The sequence below is a fragment of the Sinohyriopsis cumingii genome, unplaced genomic scaffold (genome assembly GCF_028554795.1).
Source record: "Sinohyriopsis cumingii isolate HCF-2022 unplaced genomic scaffold, ASM2855479v2 utg000695l, whole genome shotgun sequence".
NCBI classification, from domain to species: domain Eukaryota; kingdom Metazoa; phylum Mollusca; class Bivalvia; order Unionida; family Unionidae; genus Sinohyriopsis; species Sinohyriopsis cumingii.
In genome coordinates, this window is record NW_028315924.1 from 823075 (window position 1) to 849683 (window position 26609).

The window sequence follows — 26609 nt, forward strand, 5'->3', positions numbered from 1 at the left end:
ACACTGGCTCAGTCTCAATATGATCAGTAAATTGTACTTGGTTCCAATCCGGGGACTGCTCCGGTGGCCTAGTGGTTAGAGAGTCCTCTTCAGATGCTGTAGGTCTTGGGTTCGATCCCTGGCTAAGTCATACCAAAGACTTACAAAAATGGTACTAACATCTGCCTCGCTTGGTGCTCAGCATTAAGAGGTTAGTGTTAGGACTGGTCAGCCTGGTGTCAGGATAATGTGACAGGTTGAGACATCATACTACATCTCTGCGGCATCATGCCCCAGTACTAGACATCACTATGAACTGCCACATTGCATACATCATAGCGATGTGGCTGAAAAATTGTTAAAGCTACGTTAAAAATCCAAATCACAGATTTACAGAAAGTAAAAATCATGTAATCTGCTTTTAAAAATAAAAAAACCTACATAAACGACAAAAACACAAGTAAACATTTCACCAGAAACTGATAAGGAAATTCAGGTTTTGCTTGGTTTTATTTATGCAAAAGAAGTTCAAGAGCGATATGGAAGACTACATCAGATACAGCATGCTCTCAGGTATTGCCCTGAGAGGTAAAACATCTGACGTCAATCAAAATGATTTATTTTATGTAATTGTCAGCCTTATTAAACTTAAGAACTAGGTAGAACAAACTCTACCAATGATATGTCTGTGATAATGCTGCAATCCAGAATATGGGGGAAAATATACAACATGAAAAAAAAAAAAACATTAAATAAACTCCTCAAACTTGCAAATATTACTGAAGTATCATTGCAGTTTGTAATAAAAAATTGTAGAATATACTCTAAAACAATTACATGGAGATGAAGAACGCAAGGAGATAGCAAATGAAATTTTAGAGAACATCAAAGCCAAACTGTCGTTTCAGAAGTATGAGGATTCATTTTTGTAACAACCAGTATTGATTATCACTACATGCAAAAGCCTGTAAGTATATCATCGCTATTCCTGTGCAGGGTTTTTGTTTTTCCACATAGCTGCAGACTAGAGTAGTACAGAAGTATGACTGTTTAACCTCATTCACTACGCTATGGGGACACAGACAGCCTTATGAGACTGTAACTCCCATGGCTGGCACACTCTCTTGACATGGGTGTTTACACCACTACCAGCCCCTCTTTGGAGGTAATTTTTTAATGTTATTTAAACATCAAAAGTCAACTTTCTTTGTAACGTTTAATATGTTTAAAATCCCCAAATGGATTATATGTGTTTCAGAGATGGAATCAGTGTTGTACAAGCGGATTACAACCCAATTTTTGTTGTCAGAAAACAGAATCAAGTGTCTTGGTGTATCCTTCGCAAATCATTTTGAAAGAGATTAAACTTCCATGTAACTGCTATTATCAGCTGTCATATTAAAAATGATAATTAAAAAGAGTGCCATGCCAGTCATCCATGCATTGTTTCAGACTCGGTTGTATATTTATAATTATTATTCTTGTAACTAATTTGACAAATAAACAGTCATACAATTTTTCAGAAAATATTTTTACACTAATACTGTAATAGTTTATTATCCTTCCATACTGGTACTTTAAATTATTATTCCTGTAACTAGCACACAAACACAAATTTTAGGATGTTATGTGTCCCTTTAAGCAGTGAAGACTTTAATTTAGAATCAGTTGTTAGAAAATATATTTTTATAGTTGTCCTGTGTGGTTACATGGCATTAGAATTGGGATCACTGTGTTACACTAAGATGATTGTATGAAGTGATTAAAAGTGTATGAATGTTAAGAACTTTTCAAACAGGGGTGGGGGATTCCAGCATGTATGTAGGTTTTGGTTCTTTATCTCATATTTTTATCTCCATGTAAATAAGATGTGAAACCAAAATCTGTAATCCTGTTTGGCACCATGATGCCTGAACTGAGATGGTACACTGTAAAACCCATATCAATCCATCAACATTAATTAAGTCAGTGTTTTAATTCAAAAACTAGACTTAGTTGTTTTGGTAATGACAAACATTATTCATTTTAATAAACTGTAAAAATATGTTCTGAATAAATATAGAGAAATCTTTAAGTGCACAGCTAAAACAGACCAAGTCCATTTGCTAGAAGAAAAAAAAATTCTAAGTCTACATTTTCTTGCTGTGTCCATGCTAACAAATGACTAAGTTCTAATTTCCGAGGTTTTCTGAGCCAAAAATAAACTAAGTTCTCATGTCCATGGTTTTGTCCAAGGTATTTCCTAGGGTTTTTAATGTACAAGATAATGTCCAAGGTTTTCTTATAAAACCTTGGACAAAATATCAACATTGTCAGAGGATTCCAAGGTTTTCCTAGGAAAATCATGTAAAACCCTAGGACATCCAGGGTTTTAGGTCAAAATTCCAAGTATAACCTCAGAAAATGTACAGCCAGGTAAGCCTTCCAAAGCAAACCATATTGTGATGCCTCCATGATGCCTCCATCACTTGTGGTACTAGTTATAATATTAATGATAATAATAATAATAATAATGACTTTATTTAGAGAAGGTAACTCAGTTAGTTACAGGACTAATCTATCTTGAGGCCTTCTATCTGTTATGTACAATATATACAGTAAATACAACATGATGTGAAGTGTGAAGAGTCTGGCTTGACACTAAATAATCAAGTAATTTTAAAATTCAAAGTATCAAGCCTGGAACACATGCACAGGCATCAGTGAAAACATAAACATATATAAAACATAAAATATAATCCTGTTTTGAAAAATTCAGCTAAGAAAATGATGTAAAATTATAGAAAAGCAGGCAGTATTTTTAGTACTAGAACTGTTCAATTTTCTAAAGATTTCATCCATTTGAGAACTTGATTGTTAAAAGATGAAATGCTAGGAGCTTACCTTATGTCACTGGGAATGTTATTTTGTACCAGTGGAGAAGTATATTGAAAACTTTTTTTAAACAATTCCTTCTATGGCCTTGGTATAATGTAATTATTTCTTCTTATGGACCTTAAATTTGGAGTGCCATCAGCATATCTTTGGTGAAAGATATTGCTATGATAGACAGGAATGTCTTTTCTTGATACTTTATACATCAATTTGGCCTTTCTAAGAAATATTCTTTCGTGTATTGTTAAAACCTTTATTTTATTCATTGCATCCTAAAAATTGTCTATACATTGATCTAGAATTAAATGGCAAGTCCTCTTTTGCAATCTTAAAAGTGTTGTTATGTTTGAATTAGAGGTATATTACCCCAAATTACATTACAGTAGTCCAGATGTGGCTGAATATAACTTTTATAAAAGATGACCCATTACTGAAGAAGAATGTATGTTTTGATTTTCCTCAGTAGCAAAAGATAAGAATTAACCGTTTTTGAAACATGTTTAATGTGAATAGACCAAGTAAGATTGTTATCCATGAATACACCAAGAATTCTATCTTAAGATGTCATATTGTGGTTCACGTTGTCAAATAGAAACTGGAGTTTGTCGCTATCTAGCCTTGCTCTTTTTTGTTGAAAAAAAAGGTTTACGATTTTCATACATTCAGAAACCTAGTTACGGATACAATGTTTTCTTTGGCCCGTTTGATATGTAGTACATTTTGATAACTAGGTTCATAAATCCTTCAAAATTGAGGGGTTGTCGAGAAAACCCCTTCAGTTTTCAAAACTCCGGTTCCATCCATGAAATAGCCTTCACTTATCTGAAGAAAAAAAATAATTGCATTTTTTATATAAAAAATCATTTTATTTGTCTGAGGAAAAAGAAACATTAAATGTATAACTTTATAACTTCAACAGTTTATTTTCTGCATATTTCCCAAAGTTAATTATTTATTAAAGAAATAAAACCGGAGCAAAGAAGGTAGATAGAAGGACACAAAACAGGAGTAGTTACCAGTGTCCATTTCCTGTTGTAATATGTTTTTTTAATGTCTTTGTTTGTTGTGTTTGTATCACTTTATGCAATAGTATGCAAAGTAACAGGCAAGATAAATTATTTCTAGAAGATGGAAAATCCTTGAAGAAAAACAACTCTCTGGAGCTGTACAAACCATTTTTCATATCATCTAAGCATTGTTTGGTTCAGTATAACATTTTGTTTTTCCTCAATATTTTTCAGTTCATCCTTCCATGCCTAAGAAATTTTTCTTCATCCATATTGAAGATGGACGTCTGGTGTTTGGGATAGAGAAAGGATTTAATGGAGGCAGTGAACAAACATTTATTGTTGAATATCAGCCATTTGGAATGCCTGAAGCAAAATGGTCTACCATTTTCAGGATTAAAGAAACTGATTTGGATAACCAATTCTCTAATGGAACTTATTACATTAAGATTCCAAAAATTCAAGATGGCCAGTATATATTTAGAGTCTATGCTCAAAATGAAAAAGGAAATAGTTCCACCATAGAGGGTATATATGCCGAGATAAAAGCAGGTTAGTACACACTGGAGGATCATAATGGATTTAGAGTTTAGTTCGATTATCAGTAAGTGATGTATAGGTGAATGACTAGAAATGTATATGAAAATGAGGCATTTCACTTCTAAATGTGCTAGATTTGACATTCTTTAGCCACACATGTAAGTGATCTAGAGGTGAAAGTAAAAGCCATTCACCACAAATTGCTTATATAAATGCATAGATGATGCCAGGCCATGAGTTTCTCACAAGACCGATTGAGAGTCATGCAACTTTTAAAACCCATGGTGGGAAAAGTCATTCAAATTACCTGCAATTCCGATGATCTGATGTACTCTGTGCATGATTTGTTTGTTGTTGTTTCGACTATATGGTCTTAAAATTAACAGACAAAAAGCCAGAAACCTCTAAGCTTAGTAAAATCAACATACTATTTATTTCCCTTGAATACAAAGTGAAAATTAAAAAGATTATTGTGAATTAAATCACCAATAATCCTAAATGTCGTATTACAAGTAATGTCTTGTTGTATCACAGTGATATAATCTAGAATGTTTGAATGAGTACTCAATAACCCCAATATAACGATTTAGTCCAAAATGTCAATGAGTACTTTGTAATTCCAATGATTAATTTAAATAAATAATTCCTTGCAAACTATATATGAACATAGCTAGAAAATCATTCCATAAACTGATCTTAAGATAGGAATGAGGACTGTTTACTGGGATCCTATTTAGATTCATATTATCATTTGACCTAGATATTAGACATTCTTGAGGAAAGTTCCAACAAATTGTAAAGCAGTTATTTTCTGGAACATTCTAAACTCAATAAGTTATTTCAACATATTGTTTACAAATTATCATTATCATAGAGTACAATTTAGAATCATGAACAAAAGTTAAGCACACTGTAGAGACAGGAAAAAATAGCTTTATATAATTAAGCTTTCTTTACATATGAGACTATTAATTGTATCATAATATGATAATTAAAAATGTGTCATATAATTGACAGAAAATAAAGCAATATAATACTTCTATACAAGTGAGAGTACATCTCTAATAACATTATCATCTTCCTTGATGTGCATAATGTCAATTTTGTATTCCTGCAGTGTCAAACTCCATGCCTTCAATCTGTGATTTTGTTGTTCATTTTATTAATGGGATTTTGATAACTGAATTCAATATTAGGAGAAGGACATGCACTAACATTTCAAAATGTTGCAAAGCCAATAGCAAGGTCAAATATTCTTCCATAACTGTAATAATTTATTTGGTTCTTGTTTATTTTTTTTATATAGAAAATAGTAAATTGGATGGGCCACACCATGTGCATCTTCTTGAATCACTACTCCACCAAACCCTACATTATTTGCATCACCATACATCTAAAATACTTGACTGAAACTTGAAGCTGAAAGAACTGGTGGACTTTTTAAGCATGGCTTTTCATTTGTCAAATAATAATAATAATAATAATAATAATGCTTTATTTAAAGAGATGGACTCATTAGTCAAGGACTATTCTCCCTTGAGGCCTTCTTAAGGAGAGTATAACAATGCACATTATATGAAGATAGCAATAATTACTGTTTATTTTAAGATGTTTTGTATTAAAATACTAAATTCCATTATCTTTTAGAAACACATACATGCTCATGATATCTCTTCTTAAATACTGTAATATTTTCAGCAGATTTTACATGTAGTGGAAGCTTGTTCCACCGAACTGTAACAGAGTATTGGAAGCTCTTTTTAAATTGCTCTGTTCTTGGTTTTGGTGCTAGAAGGTTTCCATGTGATATTGATCTCAACTGGTATCGTGTTGAGAAAGGCTTGAATAAGTCATGAAGATACTCTGGTACAGTTCCATGTAAACATTTATGCAAAAGAACTGCCTTGTGAAAATCTATCCAGTCATATATTTTGAACCATCTGAGTTCTGTAAATAATGCTTTTGAGGGATGATCAACAGATGCATCTAAAATTAAGCATACTGCTCGTTTCTGGAGTTTATAAATCCTGTCAAGCTCAGATTTAGCACAGTTTCCCCATACATTTGAACAATAATCCATTGTTGGAACAATATATGACTCGTATAGATTTTGAGTTTCCATAGGTAAATATTTATTGATTCTGCTGAGAAGGGCAATTTTGGATGACAGTGTTTTACAAAGCTTATCAATATGGTAATTCAATAGTAAATTGTTATCTACGGACACATCTACAAGCCTTCCATGTTTAACATTTTCTGATGGATGATTATTTATTGCAAGAGATAGTTCTGGGTTCCTTGACTTGTGTAGCTTTTGTGATGTCCCCAAGATAATACATTTTGTTTTACCTTCATTAATTACCATCCTATTTTGTTGTGCCTAGATTTGGACTTTAATAAAGTCTGAGCTTAATCTTGTTTGGATAACTTCAGTATCAGAACAAGATGTATACAAGGTTGCATCGTCTGCAAACAAATCTGTATTCCTGGATTCATTATTAAATGGTAGATCATTGATATAGATAAGGAAGAGAAGGCCTAAAACTGAGCCTTGATGGACCCCTGAATGAATAGTATGCGTTTGAGCTAATATTGCCAATGCTTATTTGCTGAGACCTTTGGTTTAGGTATGATCAAAACCAGCTTAAAGAACTTTAAACCTTTTAAAGAAGGATTGTCGAAACTGTAACAGTTCAACTTTTGCTGCAGAATTTCATGGTCAACAAGATCAAAGGCTTTCTTGAAGTCAAGGAAAACAATCCCAGTCATATGTCCATTATCCATTTCCTTCAGCCAAAGATCAATTAATTTGGTCAGTTCTGTTTAGTACAAGTGGTACTTTCTAAATCCTCATTGCACTTTATGAAATAGAGAGTATGTTTCAAATAATTTATAGACCTGAAGGGCTGCATGCCTTTCAAATAATTTTGACAATACAGGTATATTGATCTGTAATTTCCTGGATCCTCCTTTTCTCCTTTCTTAAAGACGGTGTGACCTTTGCACATTTTAGTGTTTCTGGAAAATTACCACTTATTATACTTAAGTTTATGTGACTTTGTGATTTACTGGTTCAGCAATTTTAAGAATTCATGGACCAATACCTTCCAGTCCAGAGGAATTATTCATATTCACCTTAATTAGCATATAAAAAACATCAGATTCACTAACATTAGCCATTGGAAAATAATTATCATCAGGAATTTTAACTCTTATAAATAATAGAAGAGCATCAAGTTCAATTGGAATGTTAGTCTGGTTCTGAATATTGTTACTGGAGATGCTTATGAAGAAATTGTTGAACACTTCCACAAAGTCTTGTACAGATGCTGCTATATCATCTTTTTACTTAAGTCTAGGGGGAAAACAACTGTTCTTGGGTGGGTTCAGCTCTTTAGATGCTTCCACAATGTGTTGGTACTCTTACTTTCATCAATAGCTTGTTTATAGTAGTTCTCTTTTGCCTTATCTATCAGGTGATTAGTTTTATTCATCCACTTTCTATAGCTTTTCATGTCTTTTTTCTTGTGGAAATCATCTTTTAGGTGCCTAGCCTCATTGGTTTCAGGGGTAATCCACTTGGGTGTAATTTCGTGTTTGACCCTTTTGGTTTTAATTGGGGCATGCTTGTCTAAGGCTGAATTGAACATCCGATACCATTTGTCAAAGGCAGTGTTGACATCAACTATATTGCAAACTGATTGTAAGGGTTTGCAAACTAAATCATTTAAGAACATTTCCACATCAAACTGTTTAAAGTCCCTGTATTGTATTTCAATGTGTTGACCATTTTTATATGATTTCGGAACATTTCTAGTTATACAGAATGGGTAGTGGTCATTCAGTGCGTACACTGGAACATTAGTTTCACTTATGTTTTCAGGTTTATTAGTACAGACATCATCAATGATAGTAGCACTTTTATATGTTACTCTGGTTGGGGCATTAATTAATTCAGTAAAGCTGTTTCAAAGTTACTTATCCATGTTAATGGTGGAGTTTTCATGTAGTCAATCTTAAAATCACCTAATATGATAGTTTCTAAATCTTCCTTTTGTAATGCTTTTTGAATTTGCACCTCAAATCCATCAATCCAATCAGCAGTGGAACTAGGTGGCCTGTAAACTGAATATAAGAGTATTGGCTTTGATTGGGCAAAGGTTACTTCAATCCAGATACTCTCTACCCCAATAGTCTCTAGATCAACATGTTTGTTATAACTAATGGAACTGTCTACATAGAGAATACCCCCACCCACCATGGATTCCCTATCTTTTCTTTCATAGTTGAATCCCTGTATTTGGAGAGCCATATCATTAGTATCATTGGAAAGAAAGGTTTCACATAGATCTAGAATATTGACTGATCTAGTTTGCTCTAAAGCAGCAGGGAGGGCAAACCATACAAAATTTATAAGGTTCCAAATGTCGAAATAAGATCTCACAAAAAAGGGTTTCAACCAGAAATATCATCGACTATGTTTCAAGAGGAACCCTTGGAGATAAACCTCTTTGGGAGGTCCTCCTGAGTTAGTCCAAAAACGGTTTCTGGATGAAAAAGCCATAAATGGCGCTTCGATTTACCAAATGAACCAATTCGTTGTCTTCGCCCTCCCTGTTGCTATGAATTAAAAACATTTATCAAGACCAACTCGATACAGTGTTCTGGGATCGTGTAAATTTATTGTTATAAATCCATGTGGGTTTATTTTAGCATGACTAAAGAAATTTTTTAATTTATTTATGTCCATATCTCCGCACACCAGGTCTGATGAATATTTCGTAACGTGTGAGTATCAACTCCGTTAAAGACAGTAAGAATATTACAGTTATCCCTGATCACTTTAGGAATTTGTGTATACCGCTGGGTTACATAAATTACATCTGTGCTTTTGTGTCTACCTCTGGAAAATATCCTAGCTGGATTTGATTGTCTATCCAGCATTACATCATCGTAAACAACTAAATTTATTAACCTTCCATCAATATCATCAATACCTGGCACTTCATTAATGTCAGTTATAAATTCGACGACATCATCTCCGCTTTCATTTAATGATTTTGCCTTTTCATTAAAATCTTTTATTACATTATAGCATCGTTGATCGTCTACAGATGGAGCTACCAGATATAATTTATCCCACTTGACCCTATAATAATCATATGAACAGAATTTGGTAGCGCTGCGTGATGCTTAACTGGTTCTCGTTTCCTTGTAGTAGAAAAGTCAGTGATCTCCATTAGAATAATATAAAATAAATATGGATTTATATTGTGTGAAATGCAGGGCGCGCACGCCAACAGGTCATCTAACAAGCATTACAACAAAAAATAACAGATCTGCGGTTATGGGCAAGTGTGAACGATGCGATACAAAGAAATTTAAAGTTATCTCTACTGACAAGTCAGGTGAAAAACCAAAACCAAAACCAAAACCAAAGTCAAAACCAAAGCCAAAGCCAGCGTCAAGTAACAAAAAAAAAATAAAAAATAACAGCACAGAGGTGATATCGCAGCAGAATTAACAAAACTACCCGGGACTCCTTGGGCTAAATACCCAGGAGAAATACACCTCCCAGGATATAATTACTGTGGCCCAGGACCTGTACGAAAACTTCCGCCCTGACTTTAACCAGATTCCAGGTGGAATTTTAAAGCTGATTTCCCTTAAAGCCTAGATTACACTTATTATAAATTTTAGGTGGGTTCAGGGCGGATTCAGGGCGGAATACAGCCCGAAATATGCAAATTAGTCCGTCTATTACTAAGCGGAATTTGTTTAGTCCGCCTACTAGGCGGAATTGGTTTATTCCGCCTACTAGGTGGAATTTGTTTATTCCGTCTACCAGGCGGAATCTGTTTATTCCGCTTATTTAGCCCAGATTCCCCTTGTTATCACTTTTAGGCAGATTCAGGATGGAATATTGCTTGATATTACTGTTACTAGGCGGAATCTTTATTTCTGCCTAATTACATGGAAATACCTGCAGAAACCCCATCCAATAATGAAAATGTCAAGGCTGATTTCATATGGGTTTTTTTAAGCATTTTCTGCCTAAAACCACAAAAATATTCTTCAGATTTCTATGATGTATTAAACTGCCTAATGATTTTTTTTAGATATTATTGGGAATCAATGATAAATATTCACAGTAATATTTAAAATGGATGATAAATTTTATTTTGACAGACATTATCAAATAAGATTTAGGTTTTACTTGTCCTTATGGGCAATGCCATTTTCTTTCTTGCATACAAAATTTAATCCAACATGGCATCACTTAGTAATATTCATTTCACTTTAAAGTTTGGTGAGATTTCACACATATTTTGACCAAAACTTCCATTGAAATTATGTTGAGGTCTCACTCAAATTTCTTTGAAATATTTGTGAAGTTTCACAAAAAAAATGACTACAACTTTTGTAAGATTTCACTAAAATTTTGATCATTATATAGTATTTTACTGAAGTTTTTGTGAGTGTTTCAGACATTTCAAAGAAATAATGGATATGAATTAAACAGGACTTTATTAACCAAGGTGATATTTAAGTGTGCATGAAAACAATTATACTGATGTTGTAATTATATGACATCCAAGGCAAGAGAAATGGGAGTTAATACAAATAAAAATAATAATAATAATAATAATGACTTTATTTAGAGAAGGTAATTCAATTAGTTACATAACTAATCTACCTTGAGGCCTTCTATCTGTGATGTACAACATATACAGTATATACAACATGATATGAAGTATCTGATACTAAATAATTAAGTGGTTTTAAAAATCAAAGTATCAAGTCTGGAACGTATGCAAAGGCATCTAAAATATTAAATATTAATCTGCATTGAAACATTCTGCCGTGAAAATAATGCACAATTACAGAAAAGCATCCATCTGAGACAATTTGATTTTGAGAAGAAGAAAAGCTAGAAGCCTGCCTTACGTCATTTGTACTGTAGACTGGATTTTTGATTGCACAAACTATGACGCTGTTGTGGTCTCTCGAATTAGTCCTTGTTCCAAAAGCAGCCGCGAAAAACGTTTATCATGATATAATAATTCTTATTTTACACTGAATTCCAACACACCAAGAATATTTTGATAATATATACAATAATGCCTCACGAGATTGAAAGTAGATTTTACTTTTCGGCCAAGAAAACTCCGCAAAGATATGACTATCTTTGATAGACATGGATATCTGGCAACAATTCCCACCAGTGATCTACACGTTGTCCCTCCTTAAATTCTGAAGTTAATCAGTCTGGAGTTGTATATTATTTCGAAATCGTCCCGATTCAATCCCTTGTCCTATTTAGCACGTTAGCCGCTACTGTAAAGCTCTTTATGGCATTATGGCACAAAAAGCAAAATGCTTGTCCTGGCGTTTAGTTTTCATACAGATTGACCAGTTATGTTCCCATCAAATTTGTGTTTAGGGTATTCTCAATGCCGCACATTTTTCAAATGGTTATTCAATCTCTCGTCCCGCTCGAAAATTCGAATCGCCATGCTTAGTAAACATGGTCTTTCCAATCAGTTTCTGTTACGCGACGATTCAATGGGCAATTACAAAATGTTGACCAATCAGAAAGCTTTATACAACGATCCTCTGTTAAACAATAAACAGAACAAATACTTATTTGAAAGCTCATTGTGGAATGGGACCGGATAGAGCATTATTTAAAAAAGAGTTTCGGAGACGATATTAAAAAATTAGTCCATATCGAGGATATTCAGGTCAGGAGAAAAGCGAAATTATGTTTTAAAACGGAAAACAAGATGAAAACTTGTTCGAGGGCAGTTAAATCCAATTGAAGTTAAATAAAATTACAACAACAACAACAAATTTGAAAAAGAAATTTAACAAGGAAAGCTGTGGAAAGAAGTTATTAAAAAAATTGTGTCCAAAATAAACAATAAAAATTTACAGCTATCAGAAACAGGAAATAATTTTAAATGCTGCTGAAAATCATTCAAATTGTACCAGAAACAATAAATTTTATTATATCTTATGGATATTTTTATTGAACTGTCAGTGATATTACAATCACAAAATATCACTATATTTTCAGTCATTTAACTTTACAGACACACAAAAGCCAAGTCCTAATTGTGCCTTCTTTAACTGATGTAAATGACTAAGTTCTTCATTCCGCCTAGATGTTGGTTAGAAAATAGACTAAGTCCTGATTCCTCCTTTCATATAATAGATGCCAGTGACTAAGTTCATAATTACACCTAGATGGTGAGTGGAAAATCAACCAAGTCCAAAATTACGCCTAAAGATGTATTTATAGCAGGAATTTGACAAAAGTCCATCTTAGACTTAGACGGACTCTTAGATGGATTTATCTTTGACTTTTCAAATTTTCCATGTCCGCCTTTGTAGTAACCAGATTTTTAACATTTTAGGCAGATTCCGCCTGGAGTCTGCTTAAGTTCCAGGTGGAATCTGCCTAATTATTTCGTACGGGGAACCAGACTTGATATCAGACTTGATGACCAACATCAACCAAAACCAGGTGAGCATCCGATAAACGCCATTGATAAGGCGTCTCATGCTCATGATGTAGCTTATACAAGTAAAAATCTACAAGATAGGCATCTCGCGGATGTGAAATTAATTCATGCGCTAAATTCCATCACTGATAAATCTTTCAAGAAGAGGTTAGCTAGTTGGTTAATAAAATCCGCAATGAAAGGTAAATTAGCACTAGGTACTGGTAATTAATTATAAATGGACTCGATTTATTATTCCCCAAGAGGATACTGGAGGGGTAGCGCAGCAATTAGTTAACTTGCTGAAGCAGCAAACGTTACACGCGTTGCTGCTAAAAAGTGTTATCCAAACATTCAATATGGCAAATTTACCAATCACCACCTAAACAAATTCACTTTGCACATTAGTAGTGAATAGGGATAGTATAGGGTCTATGGGACTTATCATTAAAAACACCCCCGGGACAATATAGGGTCTATGTAAATTTAACATGGAGAAAAATCGTGGGACAATATAGGGTCTATGGGAATTAACATGGCCAAAAACCCATGGGACTGTATAGGGTCTATGTAAATTTAACATGGCCAAAAAAAACCTGGGACTGTATAGGGTCTATGTAAAATTGAAACAGGGAGGGTCTCTATTTTAAAAAAAAAAATAAAAAACAAAATAAAAAAGGGTAGGCAATGGAAAGGCTATCTCTTTTCGAGAAATATGGCTGGCCCTGAAAAGGGCCTTTGGGTTTATGTTAATGTATTCATTAACATAAAGGGCACCGCATTGGTCTTCTTCTTGTCCTTAGGCTGCGTCTCACTGTTGGCCCGTAAATTAGCACTCTTTTCAGGCATCCTTGTCTTTCGCCGTAGATCCTACGTATCCACAGGCTGGTGTTTGCCCTGTGGACAACGGTCCACTTGGATCGGACATACATGAGCATGTCTGTCCTAAACATCATGGAAGACACAAGGGTGGATGACTCAACTGTGGTCCACATCTTGAAGCGACGAGAACAGGTGAATCAATGCACTGAACTGCGCTTATTTATAGGCAGAGGTAGGATTGAAACGGATTGAGTTCATTCACCAATCCGAACACGCGTTACAGAATTCAGTCAACCCGCATCCAATCGAAGAGAGCAGTCTGTGACGTCACGTAGTCTATATAGATTCGCTAGCGCTTGTGTGCAGTCAATCTATGCGACAGTGATTCAACATGACGGAAACTCAGAAAACGATCCAATGGGGTGCACCAGCAGGGGAGACCGCCCAAGGGAACCCGGACTTACTTTCAGAAGAGGTGAATTGGGATTTTGTGGATTTTCTCTCCTCGCAAGAATTTGTTCCGGAACCTTCGTTACCTTCTTCATTACCGCAAGTGGAGAATTTTAGACAGAGACAGAAAGAAGAATTGGAGAAATTTATACAACGACAAAAGGAAGCGGAACAGGCTTTTCTCCTACAGCAACAGCAACAAGGAGAAGAGGTAAGAAAAAAACAACAGCAACAACAGCAAGAAGAAGTAGCAGCAAAGAAACAAGAGGGTGAAAATCAAACGGTCACGATACTGTTGGACATTTTAGCGGAGTTAAGAAGTCTGAAACAAATGTATCAGACTTCTTTATCACGACCGAAGAGAATACGACCTTCCCGAGCTAAACACGTCAACCCTGTGACTAAGCCTACCGTACCACCCTTAGTGATTTCAACCCAATCATTATCATCATCATCAACATTACGCAGTCCAGAAGTAGGCCTTGGCCGTGGCAAAGGCATAAGGCAGTTAAAGTTGATTGCTTAAACTCACCCCTACATCATAAAGAGAAAAAGGTCCTTTTCAGGGCCACCCACATTTCTCGAAAAGAAATACAATTTCAATTTGCCAATAACTCAAAAAAAACCCCACCCATTTTACCCTTATAGTACGTGTCTGTGTATGATTGCGTGAGTGTACGTTCTTATTTTAAAATCATAACTAAAAGACTCTTACCTTATATCATTAATTTATTCTTTTATCCATTTTTTACAATCCAATTCACAATTCACAACACAACACTTTAATATAAAGTTCATTTACTTCTTCTTCTTTCTCCTTGTTTAGTCTCTCTGTTTTTTGAATTTCTTCACCGTCTTTTCCTCATTTTCTTCCCTTCTTCTTTTCTTCTTCTCCTGTTTCTTTGCCTCTTGTAAATAGAATTGTCTTTTTTCTTCCTCTTCTTCCTCTGAAGAATCCCTCTCTTCTTCCGAAGAATCCCTCTCTTCTTCTGAAGAATCCTTCTTTTCTTCTGACTCCTCTTGTTTCTTTTTTGGGCAATCTGGAGACCAATGTCCTTTTTCTTTACAATAATAACAGGTATCTTGACTTTTGTCTTTTTTAGTCCCTATTTTTGTTCTTTTTTGACGATCTGGACACTCTGAAGACCAATGCCCTTTCTTCTGACAGATATAGCAAGTATCTTGACTTTTATCTCGAAAGGAAGGAGAGTAGTCCGTAGGCTGGTCTGAAGAGAATTTTCTAATGACCCCTCGCAAAGCTCTGACGAAACGTTCCATCTGGTGAAATGAATAGTGAAAGGATAAGACACACACCCTTTTATATACGCTGGTCTGCTATGACTATAAAGTAGCTCATGGTGTTTGAACTTGAGTTATTTGACTTTTTGCTTTCAAGATGAAACGATCCCATTCATTTGAGAAGAAAGAAGAAGAAGGAAGTAAGAGGCAGAAACGTGATCTATCGCCTCGAACCAGGGCTGAAATCTTGGCACAAATTCATGCCAGTGATTTTGAAGAGGACATGAGTGAACCAGAATTTGAAACCTCTAAACCAAGTTCACCACCCTTAGTCAACCCTGAAAAATACTATTCCATTCGAGAGACGGAAAAGCGCTCCTCTAGAAAATTTAGAACCACGGCTTACAAATACACGGTGAAGTTTAAAGATTTCAAGTCCGAAGTACCGTTAGAGAAAGCAGAAGGGTTCATCACCGGAGTGTGGGATTCTCTGCTCACTTCACTCAAGCGACAATGTCAACCCAAAGAAGACGACCGCTTGAGACTTTCCATACAACACGACGGTTTGAAATCCCCTGTTTGGATCGAGTTTAGCACCCCTGCAGAATTGACCGCTTCCAAAGTCATGGACAAGATTCAACACGTGCAACAATCTAATGACCAGTTTGACATCACCGATGGAAAAGCCACATTGGACATGACCCACGTCTCTCCTCCTCAAGGGACCGGACGCAAAAAGATGTTATTGGTGAACGACCTTCGCAGCATTAAGCGTAGACTTGTCCAAATTCACAATCCTCATGACCAGATGTGTTTAGCCCGTGCCATCGTGGTGGGACGAACCTATGCCAACAAGAACGACACGGTAGAATGGAAAAGAGACTGGGAGAACATTCGACAATCGGACCGAGCCAAACAACGAAGTCAAGCAGAACTCCTGTTACGACAAGCTGGCATGTCCAAAGACACACCCTGTGGCATTCCTGAGATGCAAAAATTGCAAGATGCCTTAGCTCCACGATACACCTTGAAAGTGCACCCTCAAGAAGTGCGCGGGTCTTTGTTGTTTCGAGGGCAAGATTTTAAGGACGGAAAATACATTCATGTTTATCATCACGATGAACATTTCGATACCATTACCAGTATCACCAGATTCCTGGGATACGGTTATTACTGTGAGAAATGTGACCATGGTTATAATAATCGAGAGCAACACAAGCATTGTGGATCGAAATGCCGAGGATGTTTGGCCTCGTCACCCTGTCTGAGCGAAGAACCAGTGCCTTGTTCAACTTGTCTGCGCAAATTTGTCAGCCCTACCTGTTACAAACAACATCTGAAAACGCAAGGTTCACAAAAAAATGTGCTTGTGAACTCCTGAGATTGTGCCCTACGTGTGAACAAGTCGTATGTACTAATGCTGCCAAGGCACACGTATGTCGAGGAAAGAAAAAATGTCACATTTGTCATCACATCGTGGACTTGGAACACCAATGTTACGTGCAAAAATACCAACCCCCACCAGAGAAAGAGGACGGTCACAAGAAGAAAGGCAATTTCATCTTTTTCGATTTCGAATGCATGCAAGAAACCGGCATTCACATTCCTAATTTCTGCGTGGCTCATCGAGCGTGCGAGAAGTGCATTCAAGAACTATCTTCAGTCATTGCCCTCACTGCAGCAAGATTCCTGGTGGGCGTGAAAAAATCTTTCGGGGACCGAAAACGTTAGCCGATTTTGCCCAATGGGTCTTAGACCCCGTCGACAAGACGTGGAGCCAAGAGGACATCGAACGTTACGGAGATTGTCATCGTCATGCCACGGTGATGGCTCACAATTTCTCCGGATACGATGGACAGTTTCTTTTGAGGTACTATACGGAACAAGGCACCGAGCGTCCTAAAGTGACTTTGAACGGAGCCAAAATCATTTTCATGCAAGTGGGACAAGGACAGTTTAAAGATTCGATGAGCTATTTGGCCATGCCTTTGAGTCGAATGCCTAAAACGTTTGGAATGACAGAAATGGCTAAAGGGTACTTTCCACACTTTTTCAATACGGAAGCCAATCAACACGCCGTTCTACCCCATTTACCTGAGGCTCACTATTACGACCCCGACAACATGCGTACCGAACAACGAGAAGCTTTCTACGCTTGGTACCAGGCTCACGCCTCGGACCCTTTCGACTTTCAGGAAGAAATGCTAAAGTATTGTCGTTCCGACGTGGACATTTTACGGCGTTGCTGTGGAAAATTTCGAGAACTGTTCATGGAACACGGAGGGGTCGATCCTTTGAAAGAAGCTTGCACCATTGCCAAAGCGTGTTCCTTAGTGTATCGACAACGATTCCTGCCTGAAAACACCGTGATTGTCATCAGTCCTCAAACGACCCACTATGTCAAACGTCAATACTCGGTCAAAGCCCTACGTTGGTTACATTACTTGTGCGACAAGGAAGACAAGTGGATTCAGCATGCCCGCAACGGAGGGGGCGAAAAGACCATCGGAACGTATTCGGTCGATGGCTGGGACTTAGAAAACCCCAAGATCGTGTACGAGTTTAACGGTTGCTTATTTCACGGATGTCCCGTCTGTTACCCTGACAGTGGCACTAAAAATCAGTTTTTGCAACTAACCATGGAAGACTTGTACCAGGACACTTGTCAGCGGCGCCTAAAGTTAGAACAGCAAGGATACCAAGTGGTGGAAATGTGGGAACACGAGTACGATCACCGTATGAAAACCGATCCCGAGTTTAAACGCCTCGTGGAAAGTTACCAGTTCATGGACCCCCTGAACCCGAGGGATAGTTTGTACGGAGGAAGGACCAATGCCACCTGTTTGCTGTACCAAGCCGACGAAGAGAAAGGAGAAGAAATCAAATACTTGGACGTGTGTTCGCTGTATCCCTACGTGTGCAAATATTGTCGCTTTCCTGTAGGGCACCCGCAATTGTTAACGGAACACATCGACCTGAAAAACATTCGACAATACGAAGGCTTGATCAAGTGCAAAGTTTTGCCTCCCACGAACCTATACCATCCCGTCTTACCTCACCATTGTCAAGGCAAACTGATGTTTCCCTTGTGCCGTACTTGTGCCGAAACGTGCAACCAGGACCAACCTTGTCAGCACAGCCAGGAAGAACGGGCCTTGACGGGAACGTGGGTCAGCGTAGAATTGTTCAAAGCTCTGGACATGGGATACCAACTGTTAGAAGTGTACGAAATTTGCCACTTTCCCAAGACACAACAATACCGCAAGGGTGACCCTACTCAGAAAGGCATTTTCGCAGACTACGTGGATGCCTTTTTGAAACTGAAGCAAGAAGCCAGTGGCTATCCTTCCTGGTGTCACACTCCCGAAGACCAAATACAATTCAAAGAGAAATACTACGAACAAGAAGGCATCACTTTAGACCACATCGAGAAAAAAGAAGGCAGGCGATCGTTTGCCAAAGTGATGTTAAATTGCTTGTGGGGTAAAATGGCACAACGACCGTGTTTACCCAAGACGGAATATTTGACAGAACCTTCCCGCTACTTCCAGATGGTTCACGACAAAACCAAATACATGAAACACGTGGACGTCGTGCGATAGAATTTGATCTTGGTCAATTACGAAGAAGATCTGGACTTTGTACAAGACGACCCTTTTGGAAATGTCATCATTGCGGCTTACGTGACAGCCCATGCTCGCTTAAAATTGTACGAAGCTTTAGAACTGTTAGGGGAACGCGTCCTGTACTTTGACACGGACAGTTGCATTTACATCCATCACCCGATTCAACATCACCCTAACATCGAAGGAGACCGTTTAGGAGCCTGGACAGACGAGCATCCCGACGACAAGATTCTAAGTTTCGTCAGTGGCGGTCCCAAAAATTACGGCTACGAATACCGTGACAAACAAGGAGAAGTGCACACGACGTGCAAAGTGAAAGGACTGACTCTGAATTATCGTACCAGTCGTGTAGTCAACTTTGGGGTATTGAAAGAAGCCTTGCAATCGGGAGAGGATGGAAACTTTAAAGTGACCACCTATCAACCAAACAAAATTGTACGTTTACCCACTCACCACATCGTCAGTCGACCCTTGGAAAAAGTCTATCAAATTGTATACCAGAAGCGAGTTCGACTTCGCAATCATTTCACCTTACCGTACGGTCACGTTGGTATTGGTCTGTATATAAAAAAGGAACCCTAGGCAAGATCGATAGTTCATTGTGACTACCAAGACCGAGCGAACAAGATGAATACTTTGAAAGAGACATTGTTCCAGTTTGGGGATTGTAAAAAAGTTGTATCTTTCTCTAGTGTGACTAATACTGGATGGATAAGACCCAGTCATTGCGACGGAAAATGTCCGGAAGGAAACTGCGATTGTCCATGTGGTTACCATTGTAATTGCGTAACGGAGTTTGCAGACGAGTGCGATTGTGAGCCTTGCGATGGGTACGATGCTGTACCTTGTGACCTGAGCGTTGCCGTAAAGCATCATGGGAACTTTAGTGTCCCTACCCTTATCATGGAAAGTGATGCTGTGCGTGTCAAACCTGTGGGATGCGAAAGTGATGCCGCTCGTCCTCTTGGACATTTTACTGGGTTTCGTTTTAAAGGGGAATGTTCACCTTCACGTCTACCCCCCTACGGATGTCATCCAGCCCTGAGCAAACTCCTGCCCATGTCACTCAACCCTCATCGAAACGAACCTGTGAAAGACGAATATTCGTTTCCTGTGCGTTTGTCGGAATACTGCGACTTTGAAAATCGTCTTCAATCGTTCAAAGGAAAATGGCCTAAGTATCTGGGAGGACCGACCCCCGAAGAATTAGCCAGAGCCGGATTTTTCTACTTGGGCGAAGGAGATAAAGTCAAGTGCTTCAGTTGCGGTGTGTCACTTCACCACTGGGAACCGCAAGATTCGGCCTACGTAGAACATGCTCGATGGTCACCGAATTGTCATTACTTACCCTTAGTGGGACCGAGACATTGAAGTAACTTACCATGTCGTTGACGAAGAAGAAACCAGATTGGTTAGGAGTCAAATGTTGGACATCACCGAGACCAGTATTTACACTTCATTTCAAAAAAGATATTGAATCATTACCTAAAGAACTACAAGAGAAGATTTACAAGGAAGTTTGGCAGGGGTTTGCCAGAGTGAAATCTCAATGGGTCACTGTAGCACTTTTGTGTCGAGAAATTCATAAGAGGAAAGTGAAAAAAGTCAACCAGTGTGTTAGATTTCTTTGGGTCAAGGGTGCATTCCTCCTATTGTATCGCTTTAGACCGTTTACATCAAAAGAGTTCAGTGACATTCTTGGACGTTACCCTGAATGGCAGTGGTCAGAAATTACTCACTATGTGGATTACTTTTGTGAATTGTACGGACTGACCTATTCATGAATACTTTACAAGAGAACATTCGTGCTTTGCCTGTGGAGTTGAGAGAAAGGATTTACCGAGAGCTGGTCAAAATACAAGTGAAACGTAAAGAACAATTGCATCCGTTACGTCACCGGTGTTTGAACCACTGGTACCTGAATGCTATACAAGGACTGATTGAGGTGAAACTGTTCCATTGGACAGACATTGATCAACGACCTCCTGGTTATAAAAAGGAATGGTTTGGTATGGACGATTCTATCTACTACATTGTAAACGTACTGCATCGAATTCCAGAGGAAGAGTTAACGAATTACCAACATCTTTCACACAATGTCAACTTGGTGAAAGAGGAAACTTCTGAACGAATTGTAATGTGTAGATTAGTGGTGAAACGATTTAGATTCGACAATGAATTAAAACCATGTTTGTGCAAACAGTACATTTCTTGTGTCAGACCAAAGAGGATTTAGTATGACCTATTCATGGATACTTTGGTAGAGAACATTCGTGCCTTGCCTGTGGAATTGAGAGAATGCATTTACCGAGAGCTGGTCAAAATACAAGTCAAATGTAAAGAACAATTGCATCCGATACGTCACCAGATCTTTAACCACTGGTACCTGAATGGTATAAGAGAACTGATTCGTCAGAAATTCTTTCAATGGTCAGACATTGTTCAAGACTTTGAGGTCGCTAATGATCGACATGTTCATAATTATGGTTACTTCGAGATTCACCTACAGCAATACATTGAGGAAGACAAGTTAAAGGATTACCAACATTTGGTACGTGGAATCTACTTAGCGGAAGAGGAAACTTCTAAACGAACTCTGACGTTTCGGTTACAGTATGCAAGATTTAGATTCCCTACTGGAGAACGAAGATCTCTGGCTAGAAAGTACGTGTATTGCATCCGAAAAAAAGAGAATATAAAAACAGGCTGCCATGCCACGGTTTATGTCACATGTCATCCAACAGATTCCGTGGAAGGAACTCAATGACCATATTCAAACCGTGGATCATTACCATCAATTATTACAAGAACTGTATCCATTCAATTTGGGACGACAAGTGGTGTGTGTCTTAGTGACTTGTTTTCTGGGATTTCGTTTACCAGCCGATTCTTTGTGGACTCTTTACGATCAGTACTTACCACCTCAATGGCCTTAAATGGTCACGAAAAACTCCTTTTGCTCAAAGCCTTGCGGTTTCATCTGGATACTTCTCGACCTCAACAGGAAAAAAAGATTCGTCAACTTTTAGCTACCCAAGACGTGTATGACGATGTGTGTGTAGCTTGTGACTTACATCCCCATTGGACAGATGTCCGTGCCTGGAAAGAATGGGGTTTTGAGGCTTGGACCCAAGAAGTGGCCCAGTATGCACGAGAGTTATTCAAGGAAAAAAGTTACTTTTCAACCCGTGTTAGTGACGGTGCCAAAAGAACCCGTCACCCAGGACAGGACTGTCGTGGACAGACCTGAAAGACCCTTTCGGGAGGACACTTGTGTGACCTTACCCCCTACTATAGAACTGGTTAGAACATTACCTAAAACATGTTGTACAGACACCTGTGTTTATTCCACGTTCATCGTTATCATGTGCCTTTTATCCTTGTACTTAAGCCTTTGGCTTTTATGTATTTTTGTCTTTCGTATTCATGTTTGAAAAAAAAACCATTCAATAAACGTGTTCTGAAAAAGTATATAAACTCTTGTCTTGTTTGTTTTTCGTGTCACAAGTGACATTTCTCACACCATGGCTACCTCTACTGTCTCTGCTCCCTCTTTCTCTACTGTCAAAGTCATCGACGAACACTTAGATCGTGCCAGTTGGGAGGCTTTGTATCTTCGCCATCCCTTTAACATGCTCATTGCTGGACCTAGCGGTTCTGGCAAAACCGAATTCGTCAAACGTTTGATCGAACATAAACATCATTTGATCGATCGGCCCCCTCAACGGATCGTGTGGTGTTACAAAGAGTGGCAATCAGCGTACAGCCTCTTGCGAGAAAGTCAAGGCGATTCCATCGTGTTTGTGGAAGGCATTCCTAAAGAAGACGACGGCATCGTCTCTGACTCCTGTCAAACCCATTTGGTCATTTTCGACGACATGTTAGGAGAAGACGAAGAAGAAATTAAATTGTCGTTTACGCGCAAAGGGCATCACCGTAATGCCAGTGTCGTTTACATCACCCAAAATTTGTTTCAACAAAGTAAAGCCCATCGCACCATCAGTCTCAATGCGCATTACGTGGTCTTGTTTAAAAGCCCTCGAGATAAATCGCAAGTGCAAGTCTTAGCCAAACAGTTAAGAACGCCTTGGCTGACCGCCTTGGCTGACTCAGGCGTACGACGATTCCCCTCAAACGCCACACGCCTATTTACTCGTCGATTTGAAACCTACGACTCCGGAGGATTTGCGATTTCGTACCCACTTGTTTCACCACTGGTGCCAAGACGGAGGGCCTGTCCTGTACACGTCTCCGTCCTCGACTTCATTTCACTCCCCATAAAAAAATCTATAAAAACCTCAGACCCTTTTTCGTCTGTCTCACTCTCAGTGCGAACATGACGTCCCTTCAGTCGCATCTTCCCGTCAAATTGATTCGTGCCTTGTATGGCATCAGTCGAGAAAAAGATCCACAAACACGAGCTCGTGTCTTAGAAGCTAGTCTCAAAGAAGTCTTACGATGGTTCACGTTGACGGCACGTCAAATACTCCAAGGAATCATTCAGATTCCTCATCAAACCCAACGCTTTTTCGATCGAAACAAAGTCGCTTTGGTCCAACTGGCCGATCCCCGCATCGACACTCAAACCAAAAACAAATCATTTTGAAACCTGGAGGGAGTGGTACTCTAGGAGGGGTCATCATTCGCTCACTTTTAAGATGGGATCCTAATGCCCCCAAAGTTATCCCCAATACAAAAGTCCAACGAAGCCCCAAGAAGAAAAAGAAAAAGACCAGGTCCCCAAGAAGAATAACTTCTCCAGTGGCAGGACCCTCCTCTTACCAGACACCACCCCGGAAAAAGAAAAGAAGCCCCCAGAAAAAGAAACAGAGAAAAAGTCCTCAGAAAAAGAAATGTCCACAGAAGAAAACTAGTCGCAAGAGAGGCACTTCGGCCAGGACGCAACCTTACACTCGCAAACCACGACCTGCCACAGCAGTGACTGCGTCTCCGACAGCCTCACGTTTGTCCACTTCTCCGTTAATGACACCCAGAACTGAAGAGTACTTGGAGACGTTGATCACACCAAGAACTTCTCCGTTGATGACCCCCAAAAGAACTTCCCCAGTGGCAGGACCCTCCCATTTAGCGGCAGTGGCTGCTGCTCACAAAGTACCTTCTCCCAAAATCAAAGTCCATGAAAGATCGGGTATGTTACACAGTTTACTGGATTTGTCCAAGCAAGAACTGGCTCGACTTAGTCCGTTGCGTACCCCTGCACGACGTGTCATGCCTGTCCTCAAACTGATAACGTAAAGACAATCAGTGGCGACGCGTTCCAGTATAAAAAGACCTGTGACCAAGTCGGGGTATCAGTGAACTTGTTAAAGATGTCACCTCCAAGAAGCCACAAAAGAAAGAGACAAAGGCAGACGCGTCATCCGACAAAGCGCTTAGCCAAGCATCGACGTTACCCTAAGAAAAGACACAGTCGTTCCAAGAAAAAGAGGCGTCAACAAAGGGGAGGATTCCTTGGCGATTTTGGGAAAAACATTGTCACCTTTATGACAAAGCGATAGTCCCAAAAAAAAGATAAAAGGGTGTGTGTTAAGTCATCGACGTTAGTGTCTGTTTGGTGAATGTCCCGGAACCCACAAGCAAAGATGTCACCCTCCAGAAAACCCCAAGGAAAGAAAAGGAAAGGACTACCACCACGTTTAGCCAAACATGGGGACATGTTATCTGTCCTGTCCAAAGCTTCTCCACCCCTACCAAAAAAACTCATTCAAACGGCCTCCAAAGAGGTCATCGATACCGTGTGCGAATGTTGTTTGAACGTTTTGAAAGGCACGATCACTTTGTCCAAACACCAGAAACAATGCTTAGGCAAACATCGTCACGTTCTTCGGAAAATGGTTCAAAAGAAAATTCCCATTCGTCAAATAAAGAAGATGTTGGTCCAATGTGGAGGTATTTTACCTCTCTTGTTAGGCCCCATACTGAAAGGAGTCTTGGGAACCATGTTGGGAGGACTGGTGGGAGCAAGATAAAAAGGCCCTCGGAAGTCCCGAAATCTCAGAATCAACCCTTGACAACCCCATGGAAGGACGAAAACTAGCTTTAGTGCCTTACAAACGATGGATGGAATACCATCGGTGGCAAGAACAACGCACCCCGCATTTACCTCCCAATCCCAATTTGAGCGAGATGTCCCAGTTACAACACGAATTGCAATCCTTGATGGATCGCCAAGATTTGTCCGAAACAGAAAAATCGCAAAAGTACGGTCAACTCACCAGAAAGCTTTAGACGAAACAGCTTTACCCACTCTAAAAGATTTTAAGACCTTGATGAAAAGTACAGCACCATCATCATCATTACCACCACCACTACCATCCCCAAGGGTCACCAGAGATGCTACCCCACAAAGACCCGAGGAAGAAGAGATGCGAGAAGTGTTTCAAACACCGTCAGCAGCTCCCATTTCGAGTAAGATTGCAGCATCCTTGTTGACCCCGTCCCCCACACCCCAACGAGAAGAAATGAAAGCTTGGGTTAAAAAGATGATGTCCACGCCTCCTTCGACAGAAGTGAAAAAGAAAGAAGGGAAACCAGAAGCGATAAAAGAAAAGAAAACCAAAGCCATTACATTGCCACCTCCACCACCACTACCTTCGACTTCTACTCCCGTAGCCCATCGGACACGTAAATCCGTTTCCAAACCACCCTTTCGTCCCACCCAATGTAGCATCACCGAAGAGTGGGTGACTTATTAACACACAAAAAATGGAAAAAGTCTTAGCCAGCATTTACTACGATCCCTCCCATCCTGCAGGTTACGCAGGAGTTCAAAAATTGTATCGTGCTGCCAAAACGCGACTGAAAAGTCTCCGTTTACCTCAAGTGCAACGATGGTTACAAGAACAAGCTACCTACACTTTACACAAACCCATTCGACGCAAGTTTGCCAGAAGTCGCACCCGAGTGGAAGGCATCGATCATCAATGGCAAGCCGATTTAGCCGATGTCTCTCATTTGGCCAGCTACAATCGTGGTTACAAATATTTGTTTTGTGTCATCGACGTCTTTTCCAAATTTGCCTGGGTCGTGCCCTTGACTTCCTAATCCAGCAGCGAGTTAGTGCGAGCCCTGCAACGGGTGTTGAAACAAAGCGGTCGTCACCCTCTTCGATGGCAAACGGACAAAGGCACCGAATTTCTGAACCAAGCTTTCCAAAAAGAATTAAAGAAACGTGACATTCATTTTTTTACCACCGAGAATCCCGAAACCAAAGCCAGCATCGTGGAACGTTTTCAACGCACTTTGAAAGAACGCATGTGGAAATATTTTACGCATCACCACACTCTGAAGTACATCGACATCTTACCGCACCTGGTGCAAGCGTACAACCAATCTTACCATCGAAGCATCGGACGTGCCCCGCAAGACGTGACTCCCGACAACGAAGTGCTGGTGTTTGAGCGCCTGTTCGGTACGTCCCCGACGAGGGTTGTCCCCAAGAAAAGTGGAGAGTTGGCCGTAGGAGATTGGGTGCGCATTGGCAAAACCAAACGCACTTTCGACAAAGGTTACTTACCTAACTGGACGACCGAATTATTTCGCGT

General features: G+C 39.0%; 1 protein-coding gene across 1 annotated transcript in view; it reads left to right on the forward strand.

Annotated features, from left to right (window-relative positions):
* LOC149773278 (uncharacterized) overlaps positions 1-26609 on the forward strand; it is a 185454-nt gene that overhangs the window by 108685 nt on the left and 50160 nt on the right. Inside the window, exon 9 of the mRNA XM_089946503.1 lies at positions 4095-4412. Coding sequence (XP_089802629.1) covers positions 4095-4412 — 318 coding nt within the window. The remainder of the gene's footprint in view (positions 1-4094; positions 4413-26609) is intronic.